The sequence below is a fragment of the Magallana gigas genome, chromosome 2 (genome assembly GCF_963853765.1).
Source record: "Magallana gigas chromosome 2, xbMagGiga1.1, whole genome shotgun sequence".
In the NCBI taxonomy this organism is placed as follows: Eukaryota; Metazoa; Mollusca; class Bivalvia; order Ostreida; family Ostreidae; genus Magallana; species Magallana gigas.
In genome coordinates this window covers 48,190,347-48,207,251 of record NC_088854.1, presented here as the reverse complement: position 1 = coordinate 48,207,251, position 16,905 = coordinate 48,190,347, and the positions used below count along the sequence as shown (strand labels likewise).

At 34.0% G+C, this 16,905-nt stretch overlaps 1 protein-coding gene across 1 annotated transcript; it reads left to right on the top strand.

Annotated features, from left to right (window-relative positions):
- Nucleotides 1-9,817: 9,817 nt before the first annotated feature.
- On the top strand, nt 9,818-16,655 carry LOC105335677 (histone acetyltransferase p300). Its single transcript, XM_011439699.4, has 11 exons — nt 9,818-10,083; nt 10,178-10,323; nt 10,634-10,877; nt 11,651-11,785; nt 12,180-12,334; nt 12,526-12,817; nt 14,302-14,436; nt 14,520-14,646; nt 14,940-15,057; nt 15,129-15,232; nt 15,311-16,655. The coding sequence occupies exons 1-11, from the start codon at nt 10,053-10,055 to the stop codon at nt 15,339-15,341; spliced, it is 1,518 nt and encodes a 505-aa protein (XP_011438001.3). The 5' UTR covers nt 9,818-10,052; the 3' UTR covers nt 15,342-16,655.
- Nucleotides 16,656-16,905: the final 250 nt, after the last annotated feature.

Sequence of the window (16,905 nt, the reverse complement as noted above, 5' to 3'; positions counted from 1 at the left end):
TATGAAAGAATACTTTAACCAAATATGAGTCAAATACATCAAATAGTGAGCAATATATGAAATTGTATATACCAGAATAATAGAAAAACCAACCGATTTGAATAAAGGGCTAATTGTCAAACTGCATGAAAAGGAGACCTAAGCTCTTGTTAAAAGATTAATGAAAGCGTATTCGTTTTAGGATTTTTTCATTCTGAAATATTTTTTGTGGTGCTTTTTTGTCTCAAAGAACCACTGATGTTTGTATTTCTTTTCATCGATATAGACTTTCATATCATATCAGATACTTTATCATAAATGTAACTCATATGCCTTGATATTTTTAGTTAAATTTTTAAATTGGAATAAGTGAATTCTATCAAAATTGATTAAAAAAAGAAATTTTAGTGAAAATCTATTTAAGGATGCCGACTATATTGTTCATTGCGCATGTTTTTGTGTTTTCATGTAAGATACAGCGTATTAAACCTTTCAGTGATTGTTTTGATTTAGAATTGATTTAAGGTGGTCGATTTTAGCTTTCATTGTAAACCTTTTTAGACAAGATAATAAAATACTGTGTACTTATTCCTTTGAAGAACATGTCTTTCAATTAACATTTATTTAACTGAACCAAATAAACAAAATACAGATTAAATATTTGGATTTTTGAAGGAAAAATTTATTTTTTATTTTTATCTTATTTATTTTATTTTCATTTTTCCGCTCAGTATGTGAGTGTTGCTTTGTGCTTTTATGACGTTATAATAAAATGAAGCTTCGCAAAAACTAAAATTCTACAAATTGAGATATTTCTATGCAATCCCCCTGAGATAGTGTAGATTCTAAATGGTTAAAACCATGATCCCCGGACCAATACTCGGGCCAAATTGGTGTTCAAATTTTAACATAGAAATATTTAGGTAAATGTTTAAAGATCTTTGTCTTGAGAAGTATAATGTTACCATTGGTGTGATTACCATGTAAGCATCCTAGGATATAGTATATTAAATATTGTTTAAACCGTAAACCCGGACCAATACCGGGGCCCCAGGAGGGTGTGCAATTTAAAAATCTTTTCTCAAGAACTACAATATTACAATTAGTGGGATTACTCTGCAGGCATCCTAAGATAATATAAATTCACATTGTTAAAGCCGTGACCTCCGGACCAATACTGGGGCCCCAAGAGGGGTTCAAAATTAACATAGAAATATATATATGGAAACTGCAATGCTACAAATTGTGAGATATTAACTATATGCAAGCATCATAAGATAGACTAAGTGTAGATTGAAGATTGTTGTAATTGTGACCCCCGGACGACTGGGCCCCAAGAGTATAAAAGTTTAACATAAAAATCTATAGGTTTAATGTTTAAAAATCGTTCTCTCAAGAACTACAATGTTATATAAGTTGTTCAATTTTGATCAAAATTCAAATATAAATGTAAAGGAAATTTTAAAAAAATCTTTTATCTTAAAAACTTCAATGCTAAAATGTGTAAGATTCATATGCAAGAATTGTACGACATTGTAGATTTTAAATTGCTAAAAGTGTGACCGATACTGGGGCTCTAAGATGGGTTTAAAGGTCAACATAGAAATAAAATAGAAAAAGTAATTAATCATAAAAAATTAATGATCAAAATCATGATGATGTCAATTTAATGAATTTTCAAATCTTGGAACGTAAATACATGTATATTACAAGAATATTATAGATTTTCACATTTAAAAATTTCAAAATACATGTATAGAATAATACAATGAACTGTGATTCAGGTGAGCGATGTGGCCCATGTGCTTCTTGTTTTAATCCTTTTCGAAGTGCAGAAAATCATAATGTTTTATGTATGTACAGGTCTTCATTTTGGGATAACCCTAAAAACAACCGTTTTTGATTGAACTGCGTTATCAAGCTGTAAAAGGGGCGTTTCAAACAGATAATGTGGACTTTTTATTCTAGTCAATTGATGAAATTTGGGCTCGGAGGTTTTTATAATTATAAAAATAATAGTACGCAAAAAGTGGTGGAAGCAGACACTTTGGACAGTGTACAGTGTAAAATAATACAAAATTGTTCAATATCCGTCAATTATACATAGAGTGCCTCAAAAGAAAAAAGGACAAAAGTGTATGCCGCAGAAATTTTGGGCAGTTAGGTATCTTGAGACGATCCTTCCCAAAAACGGACGGTAGAAAGTATTGTTTCTTTAATATATGACAATATGATATTACTAATCACATATTTATTACAATTTAGTGGAACTTTTCATTGTAATATTTAATATACTTGCTTCGAAGAAGAACTGTAATTTCTGTATAATCCTTTCTAGAATAATCTGTATTTTCAGACGGTTCTTTCAAAAAAAATTAGTGGGAACATTAGCATCAGTGTATGTAGCTTTTGAGCAATAAAATCCAAGTAGTTTTCTTGTTATTATATAGTTACCTTTTCCAGTATCTTTTTGATAAGAATACGAATCAATTTTGTAACACACGGTTCAATACATTTCATCGATGACGCAAATAACGTACTGTTGGGGCTCAAGCGTGGTTTGTATTATTAAAACAATGAATATAACTTAGAAATGTCATTATTTTAATAATTTATTTTACATCATCGTTGCAAGCCACGTGTGACAATAGAATGGATGTAAAACACGGGCCTAGCGACAATGATCATACATTCGCTGAAAAGTTTTGCGTAAAATGCAGAAGTTCTATGGGTTTTTCTTTTCTTTCTTTTTTCCTTTTTTTTTTCTTAGAGACAAGCGCTCGAGTTGATCGTTTGTGATATGAAAAATTATTATTTTCACTGCAAAAGGTGCTTCAAGAAAATTCATAAAAATATAATGATTTTCGCAGTTGCAATAGTAGTAAACATTTGGTAGGTATTGTCTAGATGAATTGCTAGTTAAGCGATTAAATCATTAAGACTTGCAGAAAGGAGTGTGTCATACACTGAAAGGCTAACTCTACAGTTGTGTCAGTTTTAAAGGGATTTGGACACGATTTGACTTCAAATTTTCAAATTTCCATGTTCAATGTTAATACTGATAAATATAGAAGTTTATAATGCTATGTCAAAATTTGAAACTCAAATATCAAGTTATAAGCAAGATACAGAGTTAATAATTCTTTGTTTTGTAAACAAAGCTCGAATATTGTCATTTTTTTTTTACTTGTTCGTGGTATTAGTGTAAATTTCAATCAAATGTAACTTTCTTTTGTTGATAATAGTATTTAATAAGATATTAAACTAGTTTAAATTGTTTTTTACATGTCATTTTGTCTAACAAATGGTTATTCTCTACATTACATTTTTTGTAAACAACTATAAGACTCGAGCTCTGTTTACATAACTATCAATTCTTACCTCTGTATCTCGCTTGTGACTTGACTTTAACCTTTAGTATTTTGGTCAATTATTTAAAATGCACCAGTAAAATATTTTATACATTAAATAAAAATAGAATTTTTAATCTCAAATCGTGTCCAAGTCCCTTTAATTTACAGGTATGTATTGCGCTATATATCCACTTATTTCAGACTTTTGAAACTCAATTGCTTTTGCATTCATGTTCTTATTCACTAGCTAGTTCAAACAAACGTAAATCATTTATAAAAACTCAAACACATGCAAAAACTGGCTCATCTGCGTCTGTGCAACAGACGCTATTTTTAATATAAACTTGTATATTTATAATATTCTGGTTGCATTTTCAACATTCAAAAATTATTTTTAAAATGAGTTCTAGAAATAAATGTGACGATGATGCAGCAAATATTGTTACAGGTTTGCCTATTTTTGCCATTAGGGAATATCTGTAGTTTTAAACAGGGTGGGGAACACTTTATAGTAAAAGAAATATTTTCAGGTTAAACATAATGTGTAAAATTGATCAAAACATTTTACCCAGTTATGTAATGGATATAAGTATTTTAGTTACATGTACGAGATGAAATGTACGATTTGATCTCAACTGAATTGACAAATACGATCAATAGAATAATACAATATTTTGACAGTAATTTTTGACATATTACTTTTGCCTTTACCACCCATAAAAGGGCCTCCTTTGAGCTTTATCAAAGTAGAGTAGACCTTTCCCTCTGACTTTCCCTTACTTTCTCTGCAAGTCAAATCCTATCACCTAGGGCATCAATCTGTTCAAAATCAGATCCTCAATCCGCTCCTTTATTTATTTATTTTTAATAATGTTTTGTTTTAAAACCAAAGATCCTATTTTAAAGAGATTGCTAGGGCATTTACACCTAATCGAATAACCTCTTCATCGCTAAATCAAAAGTAATTTTTAATTTTAATTTTTTGCTCTTTAAAGTTCAGGATAAGGTTACTAGGCTTTAATTCTTGTAATATTCCGTCCTTATATAGTTGTCACTTAATAGATGTAAGTTCGAATGAGATAAAGTCGAACACAGATTATCTCGTTAGCTTACCTGGTATATACTTACTGTGCTAGGAAAAAGAGGAACTAGCAATTGTGTATCAAATGGATTTTGATTGCATCAGTTTTTTTGTTTTACCTTAAATTTCGAGATAATGTTAAACTCAGTCTTCAAAAATAAAGTTCCGAGTGACAACCTTCACATTAAAAAGCACCATCACATAAAAAAGCACCACCATATAAAAAAGCACCATCATATAAAAAAAATCATCTTACATAAAAAAGCACCATCGCATAAAAAGCACGATCTTCATATAAAAAATGTACTATCTTCATATAATATTTAGCCCCATCTTCACGTAGAATAACCACAACATAATAAAATGAAGCACTAACTTTACATAAAATAGCCACATGAGGCAGCTATGGCGTTCCATATGTACAATAAAAGTATTTTCAAAATCAAATGCGTATTTAAATATTATACTTGTAAGTCAGCTGTTTTGTTATCGTTACTTAACAAGTAAAGTTGGGAGTCCTTAAGAAGGATCACAGTTATTCTTTATCATCTAGGGCAAACATTATGTCATACATTATTGGAAGTATCATTTATCATTAAAAGATTTTAACGCATGCGCATGTGAGGCAAAATGACTACATTTCATGCGATACAACAATTTCTTTGTCAACAAAACCAAGAACAACACTCGTCTTTTAATAAGGTAACTCATTTACTTTCAAATCAATTGTTTTTTTAAGTGTTCAATCGATTTGGTTAATATGGACAGTAAGTGTTATAAAGTGTTGTATCCTTTGTAATTGCGTTGAACCCATGCCATAACCATAACTTTCTCCTTCCAAAAATTACTACTAAAAGTGAAATAATGAAAAAAGCATGACTCTGTATCAAGAGAGAGTGAACCCCCGTTTTAATATTCCTTTTAGAATTAATTTTGGATCCACGCCTGACCTAGTAATAGCATCAAGGGAAACAGACTATCCTGTTTTAGGCAGAATGTTCCCGGAAAATGGCACGATAAACTGTTTTTACACAAACCAGACACCTAATCATTTTTTTAAAGGGGCATGGTCACGATTTTGGTCAAATTTTATTTTTCTGTTTCTATTATTTGCAATGCTTTAGGAATGCATTTCTAATGATCAAATGAAATTTGGTTGCCAGTCGTTGAGTTTTAAGCAAGATACAGGACTCACAATTCTTCGTCATGTAAACAAGACTCGTGCCCTGTTTTTGTTTACATAGGTTCAATATAAATCTTTTTTAAGCTGATTATTCATTTTAAGCATAAATAAACATTTCCTAACGATAAACACATTCACTTTAGATCTAAAACTGGAATTTTCACTTCAATATTCAAAATGTAAACAAAAGCCTTGTTTACATAGCGAAGAATTGTAAGCTAAATTTACTTGGTAATGTTCCTGCCCGACTGGGTTAGGTGCTAAATTGACTTGTTAACGTTTCTGCCTGACTGGGTTAGGGTCTAAGCTGACTTATTAATGAATCTGCCCGACTAAGTTAGGTTCTAAATTTACTTGGTAACGTTCCTGCCTGACTGAGTTAGGTGCTAAATTGACTTGGTAACGTTTCTGTCCTACTGCATTGGCGGATCCAGGGGGGGGGGGGGGGTTCCGGGGGTTGGAACCCCCCCTTTCTCTTGGACATGTGATTTTTTTTTTAACCATAAAAACTATTTTATAGGCGACTATTTTCAATATTTATTTTAATTTTTACAAAAATAAAACACAAGTACTTCAAAAAATATCGTATTTATAAGACTTCTGTACAAACAGATACATGTATAATGTGTAAATGTGTCTATAGTAAGTTGTTTCGGAATAATTAAATCATACGGATACAGTGTAGTTTAGTAAAATGTAGTACGCTCTCTCAGCATCCGGTTTTCATTTGACTTAGTAAACATGTGGAGAATTGAAAAAATACGTAAAGCGATATTGGATAAAAACATAAATACATGTTTTCAAGAATCGGAGTTTTTGACACAAGAAATTCGTAAAAAGGTTTTACGAGATGTAAATCAAAACACAACAGTTCGAAACATTGTTGAAGATGCTCTCGCATCTGCGTTAGTGCCAGATGATATAAAGCACCAATTCAGGAGAGCACTTCAAATTCCCGGTGATGGAAACTGCTTGTTCAATTGCGTTTCTGTCTATTTAGCAGGTAACATTTCCCTTTCAACACAGTTGCGTGTTCTTGTCGCTGCAGAATTGCTTATTAAATCTAAAAAATATGTAAACCATCCTGTGCTAGAAAACACAGTGTCACATACACAGATATTTACAGATCACGAGGATACGCTTTTTTCCCTTTTACTTACAGACGAAGCCAGTGACCTATTTGACAGAACAAGAGACAGAGAGGCGGCTATCCGCCACGAGGCTCTGCTTACGTGTACCGATAAAAAATGGTCGTCAATGATACATATTCTGGCCCTTTCAAACCTACTTCAATTAAGTATAGAGTCTGTGTATCCAAACGCAAATAAAGGACTTCGTCCTCTTTTTCATCAACGCATTTCCCCTTTCGATTCACCTAGAGTTGTTGATGCAAAGTTTGGCATTATTTGGTCACGAGATGGTAATCTAGATACAAGGACTGGGTTTGCATGTGAGCCTAACCACTTTGCTCTTTTAATTTCAAATGATGTCTATACTGATGATTGTAGTGAAGTTGTTTCTAACTCTGTCCCCGGGTGTTGTAAAGATGTTTCTAAATCTGTTCCCAAATGTAATGATATTTCAAACTCTGTCCCTGAGTGTTCTGAAGCAGCAGTTCAGGGAAATAGGTTAGACATTGATACATATAATATGAGTGGCAAAAGCGGGAAAATTACTGCTGACAATGCTCAGGAGGAAAACCCTTCAAAGGTCCTTGATGATGCTCAGTCATTTTTATATGACATCGGGAGATTATTAAACTCTAGTTCATTTCATTTAACTGATCAAGAGAGGTATAAATTTCTTGAACACCATTTTCGTCCTGATGAAAACTTTTCACAGTTTTGCCAGCAAACCGTTATTAAGGGGACACTTAAAAAAAAGTACACACTCACTTTCCAATATTCATGGTTGGTAAAATATCCTTGGTTGGTTTACAGTCCTATTTTAGGCGGTGGACTTTGCAAATATTGCATTTTGTTCCCACCTCAGACAGGTCGTGTCAAAAATGCCGTTCTCGTTTCAAGACCATTTGTAAACTTGACTAAAGCTGTCGGCAAAGATGGCGTTTTTGAAAATCACGCAAACTGCGACTATCATAAACAGTCGCTTGTCAAAGGATCTTCTTTCGCTGCAGTTATTCAAAATCCAAAAGAAAGTGTTCGATTTAAGCTTTCAGAGGCCAACGAATTGATATACAAAAAAAATGAGCACATTCTGAAAAGCATCATCAAAGTTGTCTTGTTATGTGGAAAACAAAACATCGCATTGAGAGGGCACAGGGACGACAGTACTTCTACTTCCGGTAGAAAGGGCAATTTCCATGCTATTTTGTCATTGCTATCTGACAATGATGATGTTCTAAGGCAACATCTCTTGGAGGGTCGTAAAAATGCACAATACACTTCAAAAACAATTCAGAACCAATTAATTTCTATCATTGGTATGTTTATCAGGGACCGCCTTACAAAAACTTTAAAATCAGGGGCGGAAAATTCGTTTTATAGTGTAATTGCCGATGAAGTGACGGATTCTTCGAACAAAGAGATCCTCTCCCTTTGCTTAAGATTTGTGTCGTTTGAACCAATCCCAGTGATTAAGGAGATCTTTTTTGATTTTCTTCACCTTGAGGGAATCAATGGGGAGAAAATCGCAGAAACCCTTTTGAAGTCACTCCAAATCAATGGCATTGACGTTAGTAGGTGTAGGGGGCAATGCTACGACGGTGCGTCTGCTATGTCATCAGAGAGAGTTGGGGTGCAGAAGCGAGTGAGAGACCTGTCTCCAAGAGCCATTTATGTGCATTGTAACAGTCACGTTCTTAATCTAAGCATAGCTTCTTCAAGTAAGCTGCCCCAAATTAGAAATATGATCGACAGTATAAACGAAACATTCCTATTTTTCCGAAATTCTCCAAAGCGCCAGCATCTCCTGGAAAGTATAATTGAAAATCAATTGCCAGATTCAAGGGTGCAGAAACTGAAAGGACTGTGTAAAACTCGCTGGGTTGAGAGGCATACGTGTTTGGAAACATTTTTAGAACTCTATCAACCAGTTGTTTTATCGCTTACTGGGATCACCGATCCGACAAGCGTTGACTTTGAAATTCCAAGCTGGGACAGGGAATCAAGAATCAAAGCCCAAGGTCTCTTAAGTACACTACTGTCATCCGCATTTATCATGGCATTTTTCATAGCAAAAAATGTGTTAGACCTAATCAAACCATTAGCAGTTAAACTGCAAAAGCGTGATCTTGACATACTCTCTGCTGTAATGCTTATCGACACGTGTATTTCAAGTGTAAAAGATCTTAGAAAGGATATAGACAATGAATTTACGTGTTGGTACAGAGAAGCAGACGAACTTGCAAAGACGCTTGGAACACAGCTTCTAATGCCACGTACTGCAGGTCGTCAAAATAATAGAGGAAATATTGCAGGTACAGACCCTGAGGAATATTACAAACTCAACATAGCAATTCCATTCTGTGATCACCTCAGCAATGAAATGTCACTTAGATTTGCGAAGGAAGACAGAGTAAGCCTTTCACTGTTGTCGTTGCTGCCAAAGCATATCATTACGACTGATATTGACGACCTAATCGAAAAACTTCAGTTTTGGGAACCCGATATGCCGGCATCATCATGCCTCAGGAGGGAACTCCTTACATGGAAAAAACAATGGATAGACTCTTCTACAGAGACACAAGACAATCTGACCAACATCATAGACTGTTTGGCAACAGTTGATAAGGACATTTTTCCTAACATCCACTTGATATTAAGCATAGGATGTGTTCTTCCTATTACAAGTTGCGAGGCGGAGCGATCCTTTTCGGCATTGCGGCGAACCAAAACTTACCTCCGGTCAACAATGGGGGAAGAAAGATTGGCAGGACTTGCACTAATGAATGTGCACTCAAATATTGAAATTGATATTGACGAGATTTTGAAAATGTTTGTCGAATTTTATCCCCGAAAAATGTTTAAAAAGTCTTTGTTTATTGATGAGTAATTTTTTTTAATCCGATTAAAAGATAACAAACAATGAATTTTACAGTTATTGTTTTGTCAGGAATTGATAGGAATTTATCTATAGCACTTTCTGTATCATCTGCCTGGAACCCCCCCTTTATCAGATTGCTGGGTCCGCCTCTGTACTGGGTAAGGGTCTTTATTTACTTGGTAAGGTTTGAACTTTCTGTCTGACTGGGTTAGGTTCAAAATTAACTTGGTAACGTTAAACGCATCAACAGTTGGTCTATTGCTGTTTTGGATGAATGCGACAAAAACGAGTTTACGTTTTCCTGAGTCATTCGACAAAGGGCTTTTGATAACTTGAACAGTTGTTGAACATATTAGACTTCAGATCAGAAAACAAAACAGCAACATCATAAATGAAACCGAAAGAGGAAGTGATGAGGTGTTTAATGAATATGTACAGATAAAATCTCACTATGGCTAACCAATCTGAAAGCAATGATGAAGGTTAGTTTATTTCTCAAACATAGAAAATATTTCTGTGTGAGATGGTAAAAACTGAGTTTATCTAATTCTTATCTAATTTTGCACCTTTGTTTAGATTTTAACAATTTATCAAACAATTATGAAAATGTTGATACCATACATGATGAACCTGTGGAGTCAAGTGACCAGAATGGGACGATGGACAACTTCAGCCATTCTATAGAATATCAATCCCTGGTGTCGATGTCGGATATTAATAGAGTAAGTTTGCATGTCAAATAAATTAAGAGGAAGTGAATCATTTCATGCAAGTCATGCATGTATTACTATATTGTGGAATCATCATTCTTCGTGGGGGGACTTATGTTCGTTGCTTTTGTGAATACCCCTTGCCCACGAATTTACATCCCCATGAGTTTACATTGTAGCATTTGTTTTATACTTATTACAATTATCCCGAATCTGCTATCAACGAACCAGAAAAAAATGTTGGCTGTCCACAAACATTGACCCCCACGAATAAAAATTATTCCACAGTATTTCAATTTGTGTTGTTTTTTTTTATTCACAGCAACCCCAGATAAATACTGGTGAACTTGTGACAGGTCCAACCATAAACATGGGTGGGATGCCTGGTGCCAGTGCCAATCTTACCCCAGGAGCCACCGGGGCTCAACAGCCTCCAACAGGTGACCAAGAGAAAAGTAAACTTATCCAACACACCAGTGGAGAGGTGTGTTCTCTACCTCACTGCAGAACAAAGGTTAATGATTTAAATCACATGACAACTTGCAATGCTGGAAAGTCCTGCCAAGGTAAAATTGCATTTAGGTGAAATCAAAAAGTTATTTACATGTGACATACGTATTGTTTATTGTTCGAGTATTTTTAATCAAGTGCAACCCATATGGAGGTATCATATGAAACAAAGGAAAATTGGGGTTTTTTTTTAAAGATAAGTAAAAACCTTATATTTACCTTTTCACATAATTCTACTCAATAGACATTTAGTAATAGAGTGTATAGACATAATTTGCACACATTTACATTTATTTAGATAATCAAGGTTCTCCATTATCTGAATTTACTTTTTAAACACTTTTCCAGACAGTTTGTGTTAATGACAGAAAGAATCAAGTATAAGGAAAACATATACATTATTGTTGTTCATTGATTGATTATTTCCTCATTCAAAGATAATAACCAATCAATTTCTAGTATATCACTGTAGTAATAGGAAAAAACCACTCTATCATGGGTTTTGTACTTTGATTCTCATATGAGTTTTTCTGAAGTATACATTTAGGTTAAATACAAAGAGTACTAATGATATTGAGTAATACAGTATTTAATGCAATAGTTTTATCAAAATTAAATAAGCAAATAAATGGTTAACAAACCAGTTTCATAAGATACGTTGTTCATCGAGATGAGATATTTTAAATTGGATGTACAACAGAAAGAAAAAATATCATATATATATATATATATATATATATATATATATATATATATATATATATATATATATATATATATTATATATATATATATATATATATTACTTAACTTGCATTTTTCTGTTTAGATGCTCATTGTGCGTCGTCAAGACAAACAATAACACATTGGATATATTGCACCGGAAATGAATGTCCTGTGTGTTTGCCATTGAAGCATGCCCAAAAGACAGACAAGACTAGACAGAATTTATCTAATCCAAGTGGTTAGTATGAAAACTGCAAAAAATGATATTTCCTGAGAGAGATATATTGTTTTGCTTTTACAATGGTCGCTACCGTCAAAGCCAGAATGAACCACCAAGTTCAATTGTTCTGGGAATGGTCCACTCTATAGTTAGAATGTGATACAATTTAACAATGTAAACATTTTTATTGGCATCTAAATAAAGGATATCATTTAATAATAATAAACTAATAAAATGTTTTAGAATGCAGTAACAAAATGATATAAGTATATTCAGACTGATTTAAACTAAATACATCGTGATTCGGTTTTCGATTGTAGTAAGAACACGTGAGGATTTGTCATTAAAAATAGGAGACATATCTTTGCGTAATGATAAAATGAAGTTTTGATTCATTCCGTTTCTTGTTCAGATTTTAACGATTCGTACAACATGCATGATAATGTAAATACGCTTGATGATGAACTCGTGGGGTCAAGTGACCAAAATGGGAGGAAGACCAACTCTGGCTACTCTATAGAATATCCATCCAGGATGCCGATGTTTCCGATAACAAATACAGTCGTAGTAAGTATATTCTATAAATAGAGGTTAGGTCATTAAGAGAACACTGAATGTGACTATTACTCGATTTTGTATACACGTCGTTGAAATTTTCGTATCAAACAAATATAAATGGATACGAAATTGTTTCATGCAAGTCACGCATGAGCAATTTTGAAATTATTTTTCAGTTTGTGTTTTGTTTAAATTCACAGCAACCCCAGATGAACCCTGGTGGAATAGTGGCAGGTCCAGCTACGAACATAGGTGGGATTCCAGGAGCCAGTGCCAGTCTTACCCCAGGAGCCACTGGAGCTCAACAGCCTCCAACTGCTGACCCTGAGAAACGTAAACTTATCCAGCAACAACTAGTGCTGTTGCTGCACGCCCACAAATGTCAGAGACGTCAGCAGACCAATGGAGAGGTGTGTTCTCTACCTCACTGCAGAACAATGAAAAACGTGCTAAATCACTTGATGACTTGCAATGCTGGGAAGTCCTGTCGAGGTAAAAATGCAATTCACTTTATAAAATTGTATGAACAAATATTACTTGCCCATGTTTTTTTAATTTGCTGCAGGGTGTTTGGTCAATACAACCAGTTCTTTTTCAGTGAACTAGTCCATTGACAATGTGGACTAAAAAAGTTTGTATTTATAACATACATATTTAACTGAATTCTATTAAATTGCACTCCCAGCATTCTACCAAATTCACATTTTAAAAGAATATAAAGAAATATTTAAGATATATTCAGCGTTCTCCAGTACCTAAAACTTTTACTACAGCAAATCCAAAACATATATAAGGATACCATTTACAACACTTTCATTTATGATATTTTTATTGTAAATAATTTTCCTTGAATTCCTGGTAGACCCTGGAAAATATGTAGTGAGTAGTGACACATCATAATAAGGTGTACTAAATTTACAGGCACGTAGCATCATTCCCCCCCCCCCCCCCCCCCCACCGAAATATTGAAGGTTGCCTTTTTTCTCTTTTTTTTGTTTTTTTTGTTTTTTTTGTTTTTAGCCGGGCTCTGCTGAAAGCAGAGTCCTAGCTGTAGGCAGGCAAATCGACAATGTTACTATAAATAGCACAACTTAAAAAGTAAACAAAAAACCAAACAGCGTCAAAGTAAAAGCTTCCGCTTTACCAAGCAGCTACACAAAGAGCCACGTTTTGTCAAAAGTGTTGGCATTTTGTTTCTTTTTTTTTTTCATTCGAGAGAATTGTCTATCTTTTTTTGGTTTTCTTATTAATAACGTGTTTTAAAAACAAGACTATGCATTTTGGACACATACAATGCGCATGAATTTCCATGAACTACATTTCTGCGCATTAAAGAAATGGGGATCGAATATATAACGCTTGTAGCAAAATTGAAGGCAGCAACTGTTAAATTTTTTCGACTAGACAGACATATTTTTGTTTATAGCCGCTTACAAAATTTTGTCGCTCTCTGACGCTTTGCCGACATTAAAAGCATGAGAGAAAGAGAAAGAGAGAGAGATTTTCAGTCTTAACTACACAATACGCATAAAGACACACCAAAAGAGCCCGGCTTTCAGTACTTCAGTACTTTGATTTTTGTGGCTTGTCCGGATTTTTTGGAATGAGTCTGCCCCCCCCCCCCTTTTTTTATAAAATCGATGCTACGTGCCCGATTTATTCAGTTAATTGAGGCAGAGAGATATGTTATTGTACTAGTGTGTCGAGATAAAATGATTCATGGAGATTCCTATTTTGGGTGTTGTAATTTGATGTCCATATGACAATTCTCCTAAGGTTTACATTACGACTACATACATGGTGTATTTCGAGAAATTTAAAAAATACTATAATTAAACAACATGTTTGTTCTGAGGTCAAATTTGCGGCTGCATTTGTTCTGCAAACCAAATGTTCATTAAATGCAATGTCATACTATCATATTTCTGGATCTTCTAGTAAAAAGAAAAACGAATATTTTTTTTTTAAACTTTTAGTTGCTCATTGTGCGTCATCTAGACAGATAATAACACATTGGAAGAACTGCACCAGAGATGACTGTCCTGTGTGTCTGCCATTAAAGCATTCCCAAAAGACAGACAGGACTGGGCAGAATCCATCCAATCCAAGTTGTAAGGAAACATCCAAACACTCAAATGCAACCGATTGTACTAATTGAAAGTTCACAAAATATATGTTATTAACTTATTTGTAGGGTACACAACTCCACCTAGTATGGATCAACATAAGTCCCAGCACATAGCAGTAAACACGAACAGTTATTCTAAGGAATGGCATCAAAGTGTGACGCAGGACATAAGACACCACCTTGTTGTTAAAGTGTATGTGTAAAGTCGTTCAGTTACAGATATTTCAGCGGCTTCATGCACTGTAGAATCATTTAAATTTGTGGGACCAGTTATCGTGGATTATGGGTTATTCGCTTATTTGTATGGAGGTTATTTCGTGGATGCCTCGGGTTTCAGTTCAGTAAGAAAACTAACACTTTCAAAATTCGTTTTCGTCAAGGATGTTTATTCGTGGGAGAGGGCTATCTATTAATGCAACAAAAAATGAGCCACCTCGAATTCTAATGATTTCACAGCATATTAAACCAAGCCCATATATATTTCAGGATTAAAGAAATATTTCCTAATCCTGGCCCTGCTGCTCTTATGGATAAGAGAATGAACAACTTAGTGGCCTATGTTAGGAGAGTGGAAGGAGATATGTATGATACAGCAAATAGCCGGGTAAGACTTTCACAAAAATCCACGACACTGCTTACCGTATTTTGAATGACTCTTACAGTAATTTTGTTTAGGCGGAGTACTTATATATACTGGCTGAAAAGATTTTTAAAATCCAGAAAGAACTGGAGGAGCGTATTCAACAGGATACAGGAACAAGGCAGGAGCAAGAGGCAAAGTATGAATGCATTACAAATAAGAATATGAAATTCGAGATATTCTCCAATACTTTTATCTTTTATATTTTTAACTTCAGGACATGGCAATTTGGTAGAGAACCTGCTTAAAAGTTATACGTAGCGCTTGTGGTATTCAGGGATTTTTCTATCAATTGGGAAGAGCACCTGCAATTGCAGTCCGAATTAAAGAGTCGAGTATGCGTCGATTAGAAATATTCATTGAAATGGAGAGACATGACGTGACATAACTTGTGGATTCTCTGAAAGAATACAAACAGCACTCACATACATTTATGCTACAAAATTAAGAAACATATATGTTTTTAAAAGTTAAAAATAAAATAAAAATGTGTACAGACGTAACAGTAGCTCAACAAACTTGCATATGTAGCATAAAAAAATTACAAAAACAAGGAATAAAAGGCATTAAAATACTCTATACAGGGTCAAATTTTGAACAAATACTCAGAGTTTTAACCATAAGCACTTGTTTCTGCTATAAGTTTACCCCACAGTATATGTCTACTACAAGATGATCTTTATTGAAGAATAAATTGCTTTGGTTTTAGCACATCTAATCCGATAGCTCATGTAAGCTTTTTAAACGACAACAAATTACGAAGACCTCAAGTCTAGATTAAGCCTTTGCAATGCTAAAGCCAGCATGGAGTTCCATAGCTGCAGGTCTGTATATAGCCCCCGGTCTGAAAAATTTCGGATGGACGACCTGGGAGCTACGGTGCCTCCCATAGTAAAAAAAAACTGCAATTTACGGCGCACAAATTATTGCGCTAGTTTTGGACTAATTAACCTTATTTTCTTCGTAACTGGAGAAGAACAAGGGTGAAATAGCTAAAAGTATTGGAAAGACATGAAATGAGGCAAAATAACAGCATAAAATAGAGTAAAATGGAAGACTAAAGCATACCTGGCGCAGACTACCAATTTTTGACCTAGAGAAAACTGACCTAGGGAGAGTCAAAACGTATTGCAAACGTATGACACAGGTAGATAGAAAGCCACAGTAGCCGCCTTATGTTCCATGTGACGCAGAGCATTGAAAGAAATTTATTGGGGCTCGACACTAAAATTTATTATTTGATGGATCTATTAAGTATCTTTTCTGAATTGTGATTTCACTCGTAAAAATCGGTATAAGGTCTGAATTATTTTACTTTTTATTTTACATTGGTTTATTTAGATAAATTGTGATAACCCATTTAAGCGAAAACAATGTTCTTAAAATTTTGTATTAATCAATGCATCATATTATTCCTAAGTAATACATGTACAATTCTTATTTAAAAAAGAGAACAAAGTTGGATTTTTTTATGTATAATCAGACTACTTGTGATCAATAAAATATGTGAGGCATGTATTTCCATCACCTAAAAGTTGTGCTATTAAAGAAAAAGTATTAATGCAAGTTGTAACCTTTTTCTATTTCATGAAAAAACCCAAAACTTTTGCGATCAAATGCGATAGAAACTCCTGTCAAGTAAAATGAATGAAGGCGTATTCGTTTTATGATTTTCTCATAGCTGTAACCTGTTTTGTATTTTGTTGGGGGTTTTTTTGTCCTAAAAGAAGCACTGGTGTTTGCAATTCAGACTAATGATCCTTTTATATCAAATACTTTATTACAATTGTAAATCATATACCTGGAATATCC